At 40.5% G+C, this 20,238-nt stretch overlaps 1 non-coding gene and 3 gene segments (V, D, J or C); 3 read left to right on the top strand and 1 right to left on the bottom strand.

Moving 5' to 3' along the window:
* Window positions 1–2,189: 2,189 nt before the first annotated feature.
* Window positions 2,190–2,690, top strand: LOC108803376. The segment is given in 2 exon segments: window positions 2,190–2,243; window positions 2,350–2,690. Coding segments are annotated over 2 exon segments (387 nt in total).
* A 7,956-nt stretch (window positions 2,691–10,646) lies between these two features.
* On the top strand, window positions 10,647–11,141 carry LOC108803375. The segment is given in 2 exon segments: window positions 10,647–10,692; window positions 10,801–11,141. Coding segments are annotated over 2 exon segments (387 nt in total).
* A 5,657-nt stretch (window positions 11,142–16,798) lies between these two features.
* On the bottom strand, window positions 16,799–16,870 carry TRNAG-UCC. Its single transcript has one exon. It is a non-coding gene; the product is annotated as a tRNA-Gly (tRNA).
* Window positions 16,871–18,852: 1,982 nt separating this feature from the next.
* LOC108803374 overlaps window positions 18,853–20,238 on the top strand; it is a 7,062-nt gene continuing 5,676 nt past the window's right edge. Inside the window, 1 exon segment of the V gene segment in view lies at window positions 18,853–18,913. Coding sequence covers window positions 18,868–18,913 — 46 coding nt within the window.

Here is a 20,238-nt window from a genome sequence, read left to right as displayed (position 1 = left end):
GTGCCTTATTTTGAGGAGAGTGGTGGTGGTGGGAGGTCACAAAAAAAAGAAAATAGAAAAGGGGGTCCCTCTGAAAATACCCGTGTCATGAGGTTGTATTCACTCTGAGGTCTTCTGTTCTGACTGTTTATTCTGGTGCTATGGAAAGGTAAACTGTAGAAAAGTGGCCATGCTGCACCTTTAGGGCTTATGTAGATGGAACATTGTGTCAGGTGTGTTGATGCTGTGATTTAGTTGGTGCTGGTTCATTGTCTAGTCCCACGACGGGTGGGTTCTAGATAAGATGTATTTATTTACCTGATTTACAAATTCACAGGTAATACAATAAATATAAAGTATGTATTTGAACTGCGTATGATGCTGTTAGCATTCATATTTAAAGAACTCCAGGGATTTTAAAAATGATTAAAATAAAGCAGATATACTGTCCTGATCCTCAGCCCTGCCAGGCTGCTAGACCTGGTCCCCACAGCTCCTTCTCCCCTTGGCTCTGGTGCTCTAAGTACCACTGACATCATCAAGTCTAATTGACGTAAGGAGTCTACCATTATACGTAAGGACTCTGAGGGACATTTTACAGCTGGTGTGGAGGGGGAGAGAGGTGAGTGCCGACCACTGCAGGACTGAGGATCAGGTCAGTAAAAGAGCTTTAGTTGACAGTTGACTCCTCTATACTAAATGAGCACCTAACCCGGGAATGGGATGCAGACATCTAGAGCTGACATACATGCAGCAATCTCCCAGTCCTTCCTGCCACAGCTGGTTTATTCTAAGGCAAAACTCTGATACTTCTGTCACTAAGCCCCACATCTGCACATTCCTAGGGGCCCCGCACTATGATGGACAGTCACACTGGCCAATAGGAATGTGCAGGAGGCAGGAAGATGGGGGCAGAAACTCCTGACATTCCACCATGATAGGAAGATTTCAGCCGTAGTAATGTCATCTCTAGATGTCTGTTCTTGTACCTGTAGCAGTTTGCCCGCTCTAAAATCAAGCAATATATAATAATAAGATGTGGTAAATGAATTCCAAGAGGTGACACTTAAAGCAGAACTGTGGGCAAAATGGTTATTAACCCTTGCAAGGATTAACTGCTCATTTGTGTCTAGGGTTGAACATGACAAAATCCTATACTCACCCAAACTTCCGAGGCGACTTACTGTTAGCCCGCTCCTTCCAGCATCTCTCCCCCTTCACTGCAGTGGTTCAAGGATCCTCAAGTCACCACATCCAATACACAGTGTGAGGATGCCAAGGGACATATCATCACTGCAGCAGAGGAGGAGAGAGGCTGGAGGGAGCACTGTCACAGCCAGCCTGCTCAGAGGATCAGGTGAATATAACTTTGTTATTCTAAGCCATAGACACACACAAGTAGTTAACGCTTGCAGTGCGGGGTTAGTAATATCTTTGCCCGGAGCTTACTTTAAAGCCAAACCCCAGCCAGAAATGACATCTTGCACAGTTGCACTAGCTCCTTTCCTGGACAGCAATTGCTTATTCTGATTTCACTACACACAGTGAGCGTCTCATAATGTGCATTAGAAGCTGCAGCTAGTCAGATAGATCCCCCCTCATTTCCTGGCTGGAGGACATCCATCATCATCTAGTACTTTCCTCCCTAGCCTTACTGTCTATGGCCCTCCCCTTTTATTCATTGAATTTCAGTTATTTAAAATCATGGAGGCTCAGCATCACATGGGGACTATACCCAGGGCAGCCGCATGCACATGTGATCTACCTAGAAATGCCTAGAATCTAGGGGAGGAGAGATGACATGGGAAGACACAAAGCTGAACCATAAAGCTAAACTGCTGGACCAGGAAATATGGGTGTCACTTGTCTGCCCGAGTGACATGAACATGTGTGTAAATCACAAGACTGAATGAACAGAATTATAAATCCTTTGGCGAGATAACAGTAAATATGTATGTACTTCAACGGGTATGTGTTTGCCTAGAGTATTATTATTGTTTTATTCAACAGAAAGTCTCTGTTGGTCTTTAAACTGAAAAAATAGAATCAAAAGAAAACAATCATTCTTCTTACTTTTCCCTGACTATAAATTCTGCCGCACTATACAAATTACATGACATCACTTCCTATCAGGAACTTCCTCATACAATATAAAGATAGAGAAGATACTTTACAGATTATTTCCATAGTCTATAGATACAAGTTAAAGAGAGGAATAATGAGGACTCTAATAGGCCTTCTTCTATCACTGACCTGGCTGTCAGGTGAGACTTCACAGGACAGGTTCCCTCAGAAGAAATAAACCTTCTCATAGATCTGTGTTTAGGTATTCATTATCATTCTATTTCCTATTCTTATTGTATTTTCCAGGTGTCCTGTCTAACCAACTTGTCCAGTCTGATTCAGCGGTGATAAAACCGGGGAACTCCCATACAGTGACCTGTCAGGCTTCAGGAGGATTCACCTTTGGTGGCAATGCTATGCACTGGATCAGACAGTTCTCTGATGGAAAGTTACAATGGTTGTGTTATATTGGCAGCAGCGGGGGTACAGGCTATAACGATGTTATTAAAGGAAGATTCACAACCACTAGAGATAACAACATTAACAAGCTGACCCTGAAAATGGACAACATGAAAACTGAAGACACTGCCGTGTATTACTGTGCAAGGGACACACTGATGGAACATATATCTTTCCTTCAACAATAACTAGTATATCCCTTCTTCATGTTATCAGTAGGTGGCAGCACATCCATTTAATGGCCAGACACAATAGATAGAAATAGAAAACTAAATAATCCCATACTGTATTTTATTTCCACTCGCCAAATGCGAGCGGGCGAGTGGAAATTTTGAGCCCTGCTGTATGTAACATTGTGTAAAACTTCTGCTACTTGCACTTATATGTGTCATCCCAGTCTGAGTTAATGTCATATAAATGTTACAGGTTCCAACTCTATTAGGATGCTGCATATTTTGATTTAAATAAAATGAAGTAGGTACAACTATGGGATGATTTATACATCATCTACCCAGACATACACTGGCCAAATACCATCTACCCGACATTCTCACCACTAGATGAAGCCGTGGAAAATAGGAACAGTGGAGAGCATGCCATGCACACAGCATTTAGCCAGCATATGTCTATATATAAATAATCCCCCAATTATTTGTCTATCACTAAACTCACTTCTGTATATGGCAGCTAACAATGTTATGTTAGATTATTTATCATATTGCTGGATCTATATTTCTATGGAAACCTGAGAGCACAAAAACATGGAAGAAGATGTTCTTGATTTGCATTTCTTATTTTTATTTAGTAACTGAGTCACTAGCCTGGAACAAGCATGAAGCCAGTGAAGACTGAAAGTCTGAACTCCCGTCCTTTATGCTTATTCCAGTCAATGACGCACTAGAAACTGATGACCAAACTATCTGTCCACAAAGATACCTCTAAAAGAAAAAGAGATCTGAAAGTGAGAAGAAAAATCCAACATGGAAAATACTGAAGCACAACAACAGATCAATACACTCCCTTGAATGATCATCACCAAATGGTATATAAATACTTATATCAGTAGTGGACTGTAGTTTATTGGTGACTGCAATGTTCCCTTGCTTTGCTTTATTTTAATCAGTTTATTTCTGGAGTCTTTCCATCCTGCTTTCTTCCAGACCTACTGCACCTCCACTGAAATGTGGATCATAATGTTACCTATGATGAAATACATTAAACCTTTTAGCGTTTCTAGTAGTGATGCACTGACACCAGATTCAGTATTGATGGCAATACTGAGCATTTGGCAAAAATAAACCAGAAAGGCTTATTAGGGCTTTTAAGGTGTACTCACGGACATATTGTTTAAAACTCAAATTTTTTTTCTAGACATGGCTTGTACTTTTTAATTTTAATTTGTAACTGTAATTGGTTCTTATATTTGCATTGATGTTCCCACTGGTACACTATGTACCTATTTTAGCTTGGTAGAAATAAAATGTGAGTTTTAAACAATATGTCCATGAGTACACCTTAAAAGCCCTAAAAAGCCTTTCTAGTTTATTTTTGCCAATTATCAGGGTGTGGTGTATTAATGTGGGCCCATTAGCCTAGGTCTTTGTCCAATACTGAGCATTTGCACGTGTACTCGCATGTGTACAAATGTCCCGAAAACCCAAAACTGATACCAGTACTTTAATTGTGCAAATTAGGCAGCTGCCTTCGGTCCAGAATTTGCTGAGAACTTTGTGGCAGCCTTCTTGTGAACCATGTGGCGTCTCTGTTTACAGCACTTCTGCCGGCCCGCACATTTCCCTCCCCTGAGACCCTCCACACATCTCTCTCTTCTGAGACTCTCCGCATATTTCCCATCCTAAAGCACTCTGTGCTGCCAGGGCAGAGTGGCAGCACAGAGTGCTTTATGTACAGCAATGACGCAGCAAAACCACACCTGAACTCCACAGCTACTTTAGGAATATTGACTTATGTTTCTGTCCTGCGCTTTATTCTGTATTGCTGTTTAATGTGTTTCTGGTATTTGTAGTCCTCTACAGCCAGTACCATTCTGCATTGCTGTATAATGTATTGCTGGGATTTGTAGTCCTCTAAAACTGATTGTATTATTCTGCATTGCTGTATAATGTATTGCTGGATTGTGTAGTCCTCTATAGATTGTGTCATTGTGCATTTCTGTCTAATGTATTGCTGGGATTTGTAGTCCTCTATAGCTGGTGGTATTCTGTATTGCTGAGATTTGTAGTCCTCTATAGCTGGTGTATTCTGCATTGCTGTATAATGTATTGCTGAGATTTGTACTCATCTAAAGCTGGGGGTATTCTGCATTAGTATATAACATATTCTTGAGAACTGCCCTTCATGATACTATCCCCACTTCTCCTCTACATATACTGCCTCCTATCATAACCTACATGTCCAGCACAATGCTTCCTTTCAAAGGCTTTGGACTTCTCTCCTGCACATAGTGCCCGCCATTTTACCATCTGCACTCCTCTCCTACACATACTGCCCGCCATTATACCATCTGCACTCTTCTCCTGTACATACTGTCTGCCTTCGTACTATTCACACTCCTCTACATATACTGCCTTCCATCATAATCTTTGTGTCTGATACACATACTGCCTCCTATTAAACGCTTTGCACTCATCTCCCCCACACACTGCTTGTCATCATCCCATCTGCACATACTTCCCATCATCACACTCCTCCTTTGCGTGTACTGCCTACCGTCAAAACCTTTGTGTCCTGCACACATTGCCCATTGTGATAGCCTTTGCATTCCTTTCCTGAACACTGTTCCATTGGTCATGCCCTTCACACTTCTTTCCTGCAAAACCTTCTCAATGTCAAACCCTCTGCAATCCTTTGCAAAATACACTGCCTGTCATACCTTCTTCTCTACCACATATACTGTATACCATCATATTATTTGCACTAAGGATGTTCAGATACCAAGTACAGTACTCGGTACAAGTACAGATACTTTTCCAGCTCCAAGACTAGACTAGAGAAAAATTAAAAAGTTAGGAGGCAACTGTGATTTGTAAGGAGCACACGGAGCTCCTGGGATTTGTACATTTCTGTTTTAATATTATTATTTTTTTATAAATATATATAAGTGATGCACCGTTACAATTTTTTCAAGTACAAGTACTGATACGTGTCCAAGTACTCACAGATACAAGTACGGATACATTTTTGTTTATTGTCATGTGACAGTTTTTCTAAAACAATACAGACTAATGATTTCAGGACAGTGGTGGAGCGCCAGAGCCAGGTCCCAGCTGCAACCGCTGCAACTCTGGTAGTTCTCGTGAAAATACCAAGTATCGGCACTGGTATCTGAACATTGACTAGCATTAGACGTGAGGACTCTGAGGGACATTTTACAGCTGGTGTGGAGGGGGAGAGAGGTGAGTGCCGACCACTGCAGGACTGAGGATCAGGTCAGTAAAAGAGCTTTAGTTGACAGTTGACTCCTCTATACTAAATGAGCACCTAACCCGGGAATGGGATGCAGACATCTAGAGCTGACATACATGCAGCAATCTCCCAGTCCTTCCTGCCACAGCTGGTTTATTCTAAGGCAAAACTCTGATACTTCTGTTACTAAGCCCCACATCCGCACATTCCTAAGGGCCCCGCACTATGATGGACAGTCCCACTGGCCAATAGGAATGTGCAGGAGGCAGGGAGATGGGGGCAGAACGTCCTGACATTCCACCATGATAGGAAGATTTCAGCCGCAGTAATGTCATCTCTGGATGTCTGTTCTTGTACCTGTAGCAGTTTGCCCGCTCTGAAATCAAGCAATATGAAATAATAAGATGTGGTAAATAGCAAAAAAGAGAGAAAGAGATGGGTTTTTAGGCACCAGAGAGACAAATCCAATAAACTTCAAACCATGATATGTGTATAAAAATATATGTAATTTATTTAACAAAAAATGAAAAGCATTAGACAATGCATATAGAGTATAAAAAGACACACAGCTCAGAAGGAACCTCCTAACACTCCCTTGAGTTCCAAAAGTTGAGGTTAAATAAATAACATGATCATAAGTCTAGGAACATGAACATGATGGATGAAATACAATGATAAGGCAAATACATCTTAAAGGAGTAAGTAATTCATTTAAAGGTATTGACATCTCTAGTGGAACACAATTGGTGGGTGGTGATGTAGTACTTGCAATGCTCAAGGTAATGCAGTACTTGCAAGGTTCTACGCGTTTCGCACCACAGGGCGCTTCATCAGGACAAGGAGGTAGTCTGAGGGTCATACAAAAACAAAATATAAATACTTGAACATTAATCCAATTGGACAAAAGAAACTGTTGATACCAAAATGTGCTAACTAATCTTACCCCCTCAGTGTGAGATCAACAAGCGTATGATTAATGTTGGAGTACTTATAGTTTCTTTTTGTATGGCTTTTATATAGGCACGTCAGAGGCTGAACCACAGGTGCTGGAGGCATAGAGAGAAATGTGTCATCACATCCAATACACACTGTGAGGATGCCAAGAGACATATCTTCACTGCAGCAGAGGAGGAGAGATGCTGGAGGGAGCACTGTCACAGCCAGCCTGCTCAGAGGATCAGGTGAATATAACTTTGTTATTCTCAGCCCTAGACTCACACAAGTAGTTAACGCTTGCAGTGCGGGCTAGTAATATCTTTGCCTGGAGCTTACTTTAAAGCCAAACCCCAGCCAGAAATGACATCTTGCACAGTTGCACTAGCTCCTTTCCTGGACTGCAATTGCTTTTTTTGATTTCACTGCACACAGAGAGCGTCTCATAATGTGCATTAGAAGCTGCAGCTAGTCAGATAGATCCCCCCTCATTTCCTGGCTGGAGGACATCCATCATCATCTAGTACTTTCCTCCCCAGGCTTACTGTTCATGACCCTCCACTCTTATTCATTGAATTTCAGTTATTTAAAATCATGGAGGATCAGCATCACATGTGGACTATACCCAGGGCCGCCTCATGCACATGTGATCTACCTAGAAATCCCCACACCTCTAGATGGAGATCCACCCATTAACACATTTTGATATTTGCATAACTACTTTCAGGGACCAGCCCACTGATTACTTCAAGGCTGAGGGCTCTTAAAAGGAGTTCTGTGATTTTTTTTTCTCAGGAAGCATAATGCCCAGCCCCCTGATAGTCCTTTCCACTAGCCATATAGAAAAACACAGAGACCCAGTGATCATATAGAATGTCATGAAAATGCAAAAGTTCTATTTAAACATTTCATTAGCATATTGATGAGGAGGGGAGGTAGAAATGAGAAGAGAAAACATATAAGCAGATTAAACTCTATCTTTAAAAAGGCATCATGGAAAAGAACACATACAAGAATTGTTCTTTTATTACCCTACAGTGAACTGGTAATGTTTATTAGACTTTCTATATTATCTCTGTTCTTAACTCCACATTACTGAATAAGCCCTTTACAATTATCCCACAGTCAGTAATGCATACTTCAAGAAGAACTACAGGAATTACCAAAGATAATCCTTGCAGCGGGGATTTGCAAGGGTTAATTGCTCATTTTTCTTTAGGGAGCAGAATACAGAAGATATTCTCCCCTGATCCTAGGTCCTGCAGTGGTCTTCACTCACCTCTTTCCCCTCCCACTCCATCTGTGATATGTTCCTTGCATTCACATGTCAAATCCAGGTAATGGAATGCATTAGATGTGATGACATCAGCGGGGCAGAAGAGCCTGTGAGGACAGGTCTAGCAGCCAGGTGGGATTGAGGATCAATTGAGTATATCTTCTTCAATCTAGCCCAGTGGTCTCAAAGTACCGGCCCGCGGTACTTTGTTTGTTTGCCAGTTCTGAGCTCTGGCCAAAAGGATTGATTAGGGTTAGTTCACACCATAAGCAGTGCGTTCCGGTCCGATTCTGGCCGGAGCGCACTGCATCGCATTGCGGCCGGCTCACTTTTTTGCCCGGCTGGAGGGGGCATGGTTACGGTACCATTCACTTCAATGGCCCGCCATGCCCCCTCCAGCCCGGCAAAAAAGTGAGCTGGCCGCAATGCGATCGCCCGCACAGGATCGCAAAGGCACATTATGGCTGCAGTGCGGTCTGGTGTGGTGCGATCAAAATAGTGCTTGCAGCATCGGACCGGAATGCACGAGTGCGGCCAGAATCGGACCAGAATCCACTGCTTATAGTGCAAACTAACCCTTAGGCTGGGTTCACACCTAGGTGTATCGAATATGCGCGTTTGTCGCGCGTTTTCGTGACGCGCGTTTTTACCGCGATTCGCGGTAAAAAAAAAACGCGCGACAAACGCACGTTTCCGAGGGCTACTTGGCTGTATCCCAATGGAAACGCGCGACAAAAACGCCCCAAAGAAACTCCTGTACTTCTTTGGGCGTAGGGCGTTTTGTAGCGCGTTCATACAGCCTGTAATACGCCCAGGTGTGAACCATAACCATAGGAAATAATGGGATTTCGGTGTTTGAGCGTTTTGCAGAGCGTTTGAACGCGCTACAAAACGCCCAGGTGTGAACCAGGCCTAAGTGAGGTCTGCAGCAGACCTTACTAATCACTGCTAGAGCACCATGGATCGATCGTGGCTCCTCACAGCCTTCTCCCTGGAAAAAGGTAAGCAAGAGAGGGGGCTCTGTATTTTATTTCATGTGCGGGGAGGGGGTTGTATTATTAAATATGTGTGGGGGGTGTATTTTTGTTATCTGTGGGGAGTAGTGTATTTTTTTTATGTGTATCGGAGGGGGGTTATATTATTTTATATTTGGGGGTGTATTTTTCTTATGTAGATGTTGGGGGTTGTATATTTTTTATGTGGGATTTGTATTTTTTTATGTGTATGAGGGGGTGTATTATTTTATATGTGAGGGAGTGTATTTTCTTTATGTGCATGGGGGGAGTGTATTATTTTATATGGGAATGTGTATTATTTTATATGTACAGGGGTAGTATTTTTTTTATGTGTATAGGAGGGCCCTATTAGGCTCCATTCACACCTGTAAGTTTAGGTGTAATTAGGGATTCCTGAGTCAGGAACTTGCGTTTTCCTGCATCATGGCGTTTACATAATCTGGCGTTTACAAGGGGCAGCTGTCACCCATTCAAGTTAGTGATCAGGTGGCAGCAGTTGCATGTAAACGCCTGCACTCCGCATGTAATGATATGTGATATGATTACATGTGGTTAGGAGTCAATCACTCTCCCTGGACGCATTGATTGTGCATCCAGGGAGAGTGTTTTCTAACCGCATGCAATCATAACACATTCCATTACATGCGGAGTGCAGGCTGCTTTACCTTCCAAAGGACTTGTCATATCTGGCCAGTAATACTCACAGCTCACCTATTAGTCAGGATGGTCACTGAACTTCTTATTGGATCAGCTCTCTGCTCACTGGACAGAGGTGATGATACTGAATGACTGTCCAGTGATGAATCTAGAGGAGGGGAGATGACATGGGAAGACACAAAGCTGAACCATGAAGCTAAATTACTGGACCAAGAAATATGGGTGTCACTTGTCTGGCTGGGTAACATGAACATGTGTGTAAATCACAAGACTGAATGAACAGAATTATAAATCCTTTGGCGAGAAAACAGTAAATATGTATGTACTTCAACTGTTATGTGTTTGCCTAGAGTATTATTGTTTTATTCACCAGAAAGTCTCTGTTGGTCTTTTTTTTTTTTTTTTAGCATATAAATCTTTATTAAATTTTCTCACAACCAAATGCATGAAGAGTATGCCAGTAATAACTAATACAAAGACCACTGATGGTAAAGAACAGTATATCCAGCATATATGCATGGAGAAAACACATCATGTAATGCAGCAATACCTCATGGCAAAAATTAAAGCCGATATTTGGCATAAGAAGAGAGAAAAGTGTGGATCTGTTGGTCTTTAAACTGAAAAAATAGAATCAAAAGAAAACAGTAATTCTTCTTATATTTCCCTGACTATAGATTTCCCTGCCGCACATGTTAGCATGTAGATATTTGTAATACTATGCAAATTACATGACATCACTTCCTATCAGGAATTTCCTCATACAATATAAAGATAGAGAAGATACTTTACAGATTATTTCCATAGTCTATAGATACAAGTTAAAGAGAGGAATAATGAGGACTCTAATAGGCCTTCTTGTATCACTGACATGGCTGTCAGGTGAGACTTTACAGGACAGGTTCCCTCAAATGAAATAAACCTTCTCATAGATCTGTGTTTAGGTATTCATTATCATTCTATTTACTATTCTTATTGTATATTTTCCAGGTGTCCTGTCTAACCAACTTGTCCAGTCTGATCCAATGGTGATAAAACCGGGGAACTCCCATACAGTGACCTGTCAGGCTTCAGGAGGATTCACTTTTGGTAGCGATACTATGCACTGGATCAGACAGTTCTCTGATGGAAAGTTACAATGGTTGTGTTATATTGGCAGCAGCGGGGGTACAGGCTATAACGATGTTATTAAAGGAAGATTCACAACCACTAGAGATAACAACATTAACAAGCTGACCCTGAAAATGGACAACATGAAAACTGAAGATACTGCCGTGTATTACTGTGCAAGAGACACACTGATAGAAAATCTATCTTTCCTTCAACAATAACTAGTACAGTATATCCCTTCTTCATGTTATCAGTAGGTGGCAGCACATCCATGTAATGACCGGACACAATAGATAGAAATAGAAAACTAAATAATCCGATATATAACATTGAATAAACGTTTTATTTGATAAGCATACTTATATTGTGCCTACAAGTTTAATACCTTTGAATAAAAGTTTTATTTTTATCATACTTTTTAATATGTTTCTTTGCAGCTTAACAAAATAGGAGTCTTTAAATGGTGCAATTATTGGGGAAAATGGGTGTGGTTACGGGGGGGGTGGCCACTAAAGGGTGTGGCCACTGAGGGGCGCTGTAAAGCTTTCTCGCACAGGGGGTCTAAAGGCCTAAGGCCGGCCCTGAATAAACGTCTACTTTTAGATTGTAAGCCCTCACGGGCAGGGCCCTCCTTACCATCTTGTCTTAAATTGTATTGTGACTGTAATGTCTGCCTTATATTGTAAAGCGCTGTGCAAACTATTGGCGCTATATAAATCCTGTATAATAATAATAATACTGCGTTCACTTATATGAATTGTTTATGTCTATGTTAATGGAATGCAAATGTTACATGTTCCTACTCTCTGTTCTTAGGATGCTGCATATTTTGACTTCAACAGAATGAATGAAGCAGCTACAACTAGGAGCTGATTTATAAATTATCCACCCAGACATACACCGGCTGAATGTTGTTCACAAGGAATTTTCAGCACTAGATGGAACTGATGAGAATAGGAACAGTGGTGAGAATGCCATGCACACTGCATTTGGCCAGTATATGTCTAGGTGGATGATTTATAACTCACCCTGTAAGTGTTTGCTTTTGATATAAAACAGCAGAAAGGCATCATGGCACACTCACAAAACCAGCATGTAAAACAACATGTCTCACCACTAAGGATAATGACAGAGGTTTGGATACACGTCTTCTGCAAAGGATGTGTAAGCCGCACTGCCGCGCCAAGGCACCTCTTATAGTGCGGTCCTAACTCTAAACTATGAGAGTCTCCATCTTGGAGCACATGGGGGCAGAAGATATCAAATTGCATGTAAAACAACAGACATGTTGTTTTACATGCTGGTTTTGTGAGTGTTTGTTTTGCTTGACTGATTTGGTGCAGCGACGCATGGGGTTTCTCAGCTGCCAATAGGATGTGCGGGATCCCTTGTGTGTTTCTGTACCTTTAAGGAGGTTGGGCGTCCTCCTGACAAACCTGCACCCAATTTGATATCTTCTGCCCCCATGTGCTCCAAGATGGAGACTCTCATAGTTTAGAGTTAGGACCGCACTATAAGAGGTGCCTTGGCGCGGCAGTGCGGCTTACACATCCTCGGCTGAAGACGTGTATCCAAACCTCTGTCATTATCCTTAGTGGTGAGACATGTTGTTTTACATGCTGGTTTTGTGAGTGTGCCATGATGCCTTTCTGCTGTTTTACTGTTCAAAGCCCATTTCGTGTGCCCCTTACTGTATAACTGGTAACAAATTGTTGAGTGCGTTTGTCGTTTGTTTTGCTTGCTTTTGATATAACCCACATCTCACATATAGGGTTGCCACCTGTCCAGGATTCACCCGGACAGTACGGGTTTGGAATCTTGTGCGTGGGTTTCAAGTCAGCTGAAAGCCGGACACAAGATGCAGGCAGACAGGGGCAACTACAGGGCCCTGCTGTTCCTGCAGGTGTGAGGAGGAAGCTGCTGCTCTGAATGGTTTCCCCGGGCTGTGTTTACATTTCCTGGGGACACATGAACTGCTGCACCTCCATCTAGAAAGGAGACATGCAGTCCAGGAGACAGCAGAGTCTGCCCATCTACCAGGCACGAGCTCTGCTCATCACTGCCTCAATGGAGGAGTTCAGTACTGGAAGACAAATAGGCTGGGACCAGCACCCTTGATGATGGATGAGGAGACTGGTATTGACATGAGATGGGTATCAGCTATTCCTGTTAAACATGGAACACACTGCTGAAAGTTACAGGGACCAGAAATGATCCATATAATGTATATTGTGCCATAGTAAGGAAGAATGTAGATGTAACTGACCCATTCTAGTCTTTTCCAAAGCTGGACTGTAAATACTTTCTACTGTACAACCATTTTTGGCACCTGTTCCTTTTGGTGACCACTATAGACTTGTATATTGTTTCCATTTAACCGCTTGCTGTTTCTTACTATTTGCACACACACAATAAAATCTGAACTTTTGGCTAGAAAACAGCTTCAGACCCCCAAACAATTATATATTTTCAGAAAGCAGAGGCCCTGTAGAATAAAGAAATGCTAGTTGCAATTTTTTTACATTGCATGGTATTTGCGCAAATGTTTATCAGACCAATATTTTTAGGATAAAATACAATAAAATTAAATTTAGTGCACAGAAACAGAATATAATACCCAATTTTTTTGCGAAAATATAAAAAGACGGGGTCACACCGGGTAAATAGATTCCAAACATGCAAAGGCTTAAAATTGCGAGTGTCCGTGAAACCGCAAAAAACTACAATACCCAAAATTTCCCATAGGTGACACTTTAAAAGTTTTACTGTTCTCCTGATAGTCCGCCAGTAATGCAACGCTATTCCAATCTCTCCTCGACCCCAAAGGTATTGCGCCCTTTTCAACTTTACAAACTAGACACAACCTGCTCCATACGGACATCTTCCGTTACATACAAATCTGTCACTTCTTGACCACAATGCTCGGTCCTAAACCAACCCGCTCTTCTCTCTCCACATTTGAACACATTTGCTTGCATTCTCCACTAGGGAGGGGCTGCATGTTCGAGTCGAACATAGGTTCGACTCGAACATAGCCTGTTCTAGCGTTCGCTGAACGCCGAACATTACGGGATGAACATCCTACAATGCACTGTGCCGTCCGAAGCGGTAATTGGCTACAGTCTTGCACCGCAAGTCAGGTGCAAGACTGTGCCAATCAGGGCTCAGTACATGTGATCTTGGCAGCTTGGGACGCTGAACAATGGCAGCAAATTTGGGCCACGATCAGGACCTCCTCACGGTGCGCGGTGGCAGTGGAGACCAATTATAAGGTCTTAATGCATTGGTACTATGTTCCTTCTAGACTAGCCCGTATTTTCCCCTCATCATCCCCTTACTGCTATCGCCACTGCGCTACCCCGGGCACTATGCTCCACATCTGGTGGGCATGACCGATAGCAAAAAATCTTTAGCATAAAGTATTCACTTTTATACGCTCTCTCACCCGCCACACCCCCCCTTTTCAACCAGCTATAGCTCTACTAAACTTGAGGCCTGACGCTATGAACAATGCACAGTTCACCCTTATGACACATGTTCTCACCGTTGCTGAACAAACAATTGCGAAAGCCTGGCTGTCCCCCTATCTACGTTTTTCCGAAACAAAAGCTCGTCTACACACAGTATTTATTTACGAAAAAATGACAGCTAATCTCCACAATGCAATGCACAAATTCGAGAAAGTTTGGGATCCATGGATCCAGGGATCCAGAAATGTCTCCCGCCCCACTTCGATACAGGCCTAATAACATCTTGAAACGGTGCTGCTCCTTTAGATCACCCACTATTGTAACCTTTTACAGATAACACACCTCTGAACCTGAGCCTTCTCTCCTCCCCCATGTAACCTTTTCCTCTTTCTCTCCCCTTCTGGATCTCTCAGTTCCCCCTATTCTCCTCTTCTCCTTTCATTTTTCATCTTCTAATGCGAATATAGTGCTTCCTTTCCGACGAGATCCGGGTCATGATTGATATTTTATAGTTTGAGAAACCGGATTGGTCATTTATGTGCTCTTGATTGATGATTCGTCTACCTAAGACCTGTAGCCTGTAACCCCATGCTATAATTGTCTAAGCCACAAACCCGATCTATCTATGTCTTTTTTGATTATGTACCAACCACTGCGACTTGACTTGTTTTATTTTTTTTTCATTGTAACTCTGTAATGTTCGGATCCTATACTCCTGAAAATCTCTAATAAAAAGTTAAATGATAAAAAGATTTCAGTGATTAATAGCCCTAGAATTATTGTTCACACTCCAACGTTTGCGGCTAAAGGTAACGTGTTTTGTTTTTGCACTTAGGCGCACCTGCATGTGTTTGCATTTGTATGTGCGTATAAGTGGGGACTTTAAAAAAATGTTGGCATTTTAAAAAAAGTTTTATATGTTTTTTTTTTTTTACACAACTTTATTGCTATCACATAGAGGGCTATGTAATATCAATTAGGACATGACAGGTTCTCTTTTATGGAGATATCAGGGGTCTTTTAGATGTCACCTAGGGACCCCAAAGAAGCTGATGAAGCAGCACTAGAGTGTTGAAAAAAAGGTGGCAACCCTACTCACATAAAAATGCAATGTTAGATTATTTATCATATTAATGGTTCTATATATCTCTAAAAACCTGAGAGCATAAAAACATGGAAGCGGCTACTGATGGCATACCAAAAACCTCCTCTTGAGTGATATTTGTTATCCTGATTTCAGCCACTAGCCTGGAACAAGGATGCAGCCAGTGAAGCCTGAAAGTCTGAACTCCCATTCTTTATGCTTATTTCAGAATTACTAATGACTCACTAGATAGTGACCACCAATCTATCTGTCCTCTCCTCACAGGTTTACCATGTAACAGTAACAGAAGTTCATGTTTATATAAAACAAAGATATCTCTGATAGAAAAAGAGATCTAAAAGTGAGAAGAAAAATCAAGGATGGAAAACACTGAAGATCAACAACAGATCAATACACTTCCTTGAATGATCATAACCAAATGTTAAATACCTATAGCAGTAGTAGACTGTAGTTTATTGGTGACTGTAATGTTACATGGTATGGTGCTTTGCTTTATTTTAATCAGTTTATTTCTGTAGTCTTTCTGTCCTGCTTTCTTCCAGACCTACTGTACCTCCACTGAAATTTGGATAATAAATGTTACCTATGATGAAATACATTAAACCTTTTAGACTTTTTAGTTTACCCTAATGTATTATACATCATTTTCTTCAGGACAGAAACCAACTAAAGGAGCACGCGTGGAAGGCTGACAATCCTAATGCTTACTGAGGGACAGCAGCCTGAACATACCGCCTGAACATACCGCCTGCCGTCATACGATCCCCACTTTATTTTTACTGCCTATCATCCTTCTTTTCTGACTCACTGCATGCTGTCATAGGCTCTGCACTCTTCTAAATAACACACTAAACACCAGTAATTTCAAAGAAGTAATGTAATAACATTTATTGGAAGGTTGAATGAACTAAATCTCGCAGAAAACACTGCAATGTAGCAAAAAAAAATGCTTTGGTCCCTAACAAGTGTCAAAAAAGACAACATACTGGTTGCGGGGGTTACCCATTATTTATTGTACTAGCCAGCGGCTGCCCATATTATGGCCTAGTGGGTACACCCACCAACTGTTGCCTAAGTTCTTACTGGCTACCAAGCTATGGAGCCCAGTAGCCCCACTTCCCCAGTACTCCACCCCTTTTCACTTTGTGGAGAGCCAGTTCTTTGTCGTCGATGTATGGCACCACCATGGACCACCCAATTGATGATCAACCTAGAAGAAAACTAAGTCATGCATATTTCCCAAAACACAAATACCACCTATAACGTAGAAAAGGAATATCCATGCTTTTCAATGGTTTGGAGATGTGTTGGCTGGGAATCAAACTCAGGTCAACTGCTTGGAAGGCAGCTATGCTCACCACTATACCACCAACACAAGCAAACTGATTGCAGAGTGCAAAGGAGCACAGGACTCAGAGAGTGTGATTTGATTGTCTTATTATTTTGGTGAGCGCAGATATGAGAGCTTCAATTTCCCCACGCAGAGAATGACACTTCTTATTATATCACTTGAAAAGCATGGAAATTAAATGGTGTGGATCATTTGGGATCTGAACTTTAATTGTATTAAGGCACTATTGCTGTGTTTAGCACGGGTTGGACTTTTTATCACTTTTTATATAGAAGTATAATAATAATTATTTATATATGTAATTTTTTAATTTTTTTTTAGAATAATATTTAATTTTTATTTTATTTTTTAAACTTTAATTTGTATATGTTTATTTTTATTTATTTTTATTAAATATTTTTTTGTTTTTACTGTACTGTTGGGGGCTCTGGGGAAATATCAGGGGTCTAAACAGACCCCTGATATTTCCCTTTTACAATAGAAAAATAGATTGAGGACACTGCGCACAGGTGGCACTTTCGGTATTTTGCCCATTTTTGGTTGATATGTTTCAGTGGCCGAAATTTCAGTGCATCCCTAATTTTAACACTTTTGCTGTGTATTTTGGAAGCAGAAGAGGTGGAACAGATACCTAGATGGCTGTTTTACTTTCACCCCACAAGGATTCCACATATGAGGAATATATTCACCACTTGCATACTGATTTTAAATTTAGTAGAGACGTACTCATTAATGAAATAGTATTTTGTTTTTCTGAACGGAATAAGTCTATGAAATATATGATTTATTTATAACCACTTGAGACTTATTGAGACACCTAAAATATGTTTTAATATTAAATTTGCGGCATGGAACAATCCACTTGCCCTACAACCCCATTGACGCGTGTCCAGGGACATTGGATTTTTCTTACCAGGTGAAATATGTTGATAATCTCTAACTGTAAAAAATCATCCAAATTTGTAAAAGGACAAAAACTTGTGTAGAAATAACAACTACATACCGCCATCTACTTCTGTGCCATGCAATAGCATTAAAGCAGACCTTTACCCATATCTTTAAAATAACAGCAAACACATTAGAAATGTTTATTAATGACAACCTACAAACACATACTTTTAGATAATTGCAGGCTTTGTAAAAAAGGTTACATTTTTTATGTACCTCACTTTGGTGCAATAAGCATCAGATAATAGACATGTACATTTTGTTTCATTTCCAGTGCAAATTTGTACAAAGTTTTCATGAATTTGGACAATCAGATGCATCCGGATGTTTGAATTCCAATGAGACCAAAGGCAAACGAATCCGGATGTCATTTGAACGAAATTTTAGATCATCCAAATTTTGCTAAAAATTAAACTAAATCGTACACGTGACTATTTACTAGCCAATTAGAAAACCCATCAAAAACTAAAACTAAGCAAAAAGGCATTTGGACCCGAAACGAGAAAGAAATAAAATTCAGTAATGAAAGGAAACAATTTTTTTGCCGGCTTACATGTCTATCAGATAACACCTAAAATCTGTCATAACGTCACCCTGAAGGAGCAGATAAATCTACACCTCAACAACGAGTGATAGAGGGACCTTTTCTTTTGTGAATTGCATTACAAGCATATGTTATCACTCCAGTTGTTAAAAGAATATATGAAAAGGTAAAACAACAGCTGCATACAGTATGTAAAATAACGTCTAACACGGTAATTTAAAACATCTTAAAAATGAACTCTGATTTTGCTAGATAAAAAGCGTTATGGAGTTCAGTGAATTGACTACCTTTACAGAGCAACTATATGACGTGTGATATCAATGAAATAATGGGGGAAATGAAGAAGAAATGCTTTGTGTATTGACCCTAATATATTCTGCCGCACATGTTAGAATGTAGATATTTGGTATACTATGCAAATTACATGACATCACTTCCTATCAGGAACTTCCTCATACAATATAAAGATAGAGAAGATACTTTACAGATTATTTCCATAGTGTATAGATACAAGTTAAACCGAGGAATAATGAGGACTCTAATAGGCCTTCTTGTATCACTAACCTGGCTGTCAGGTGAGACTTCACAGGACAGTTTGTCTTTGATTAATAAATCTCCTAATGAAAAATGAGCTTGAACATTGGTACTAATGGTATTATATGTTGTTCCTATATATTTTCCAGGTGTCCTGTCTAACCAACTTGTCCAGTCTGATCCAATGGTGATAAAACCGGGGAACTCCCATACAGTGACCTGTCAGGCTTCAGGAGGATTCACCTCTGCTAACTACTGGATACACTGGATCAGACAGTTCTCTGATGGAAAGTTACAATGGTTGTGTTATATTGGCAGCGGTGGGGATACAGGCTATACTGAAGATATTAAAGGAAGATTCACAGCCACTAGAGATAATAACAATAACAAGCTGAAAATGGACAACATGAAAACTGAAGACACTGCCGTGTATTACTGTGCAAGAGATGCACACTGATGGAAAATATATCTTTACTTCAACAATAACTAGTATATCCCTTCTTCATGTTATCAGTAGGTGGCAGCACATCCATTTAATTACTGGTCACAATAGATAGAAATAGAAAACAATTTGGAGCAGTCTCTCTTTCTGTTAATATACTGCAAAATGTTACATGTTCCTTCCATTTCAGCTCTTAGGATGCTGCATATTTTGACATTGTCAGGAATATGAAGGTACAGTATCAAGTGTCTGTATGAAAACATCATAGTGTTTTACAGGTAACAGAGCAAAAATATCCAAATATTTCATATTTAATATCTGCGCTGTTGTAATTCTGATACTGTTTTAGTAAGCTTTAGCTTTAATAAGTCACTGATTTTTAACAAACATGTAGCCAGTACATCCTAAAAATGTTTGCCATTACTCACTATATAGTTACCAGCCATATATTTATCACTACAGATTCACCAGCCCTATATTTTTCCATATGGGTTAATGAATCATGTATTTAGCCATACATCTTTACTATGTTAAGTTAATTTTAGGGCACACAAACACAATATAAAACAATGTTTTTGTAAAATATAAAAGATCAGGTAATAACAAGTAAATAGATACCTGACATGCCAATGTTAAAATTTGCGTGCACCAGTGAAACGGTGACAAATTGTCCATAAGCAATGCTTTAAAAGCCTGTACAAGTCATCAGATTTATTGCTTTTGTACATAGGCACACCTGACGCATTGTTTTCGTGCGTAGGCACACCTGTCGCGTGTGTACATTAATATGCACATGTTCACAGGGCAGGGAAGTTTAACTTTTTTGTATTTTTATTTTATTTAACTTTGTATTAAGCTTTTTTTTTTTTACTGTTTCATTGCTATCACATGGGAGGTGGGGGGGGGGGGGGTGTTGTAGCCCCC

This window comes from Nanorana parkeri, unplaced genomic scaffold (genome assembly GCF_000935625.1).
Source record: "Nanorana parkeri isolate BGI_ZX_2015 unplaced genomic scaffold, ASM93562v1 scaffold3655, whole genome shotgun sequence".
NCBI lineage: Eukaryota > Metazoa > Chordata > Amphibia > Anura > Dicroglossidae > Nanorana > Nanorana parkeri.
The sequence above is the reverse complement of the archived record's forward strand: the minus strand, read 5'-3'. Positions and strand labels throughout refer to the sequence as shown.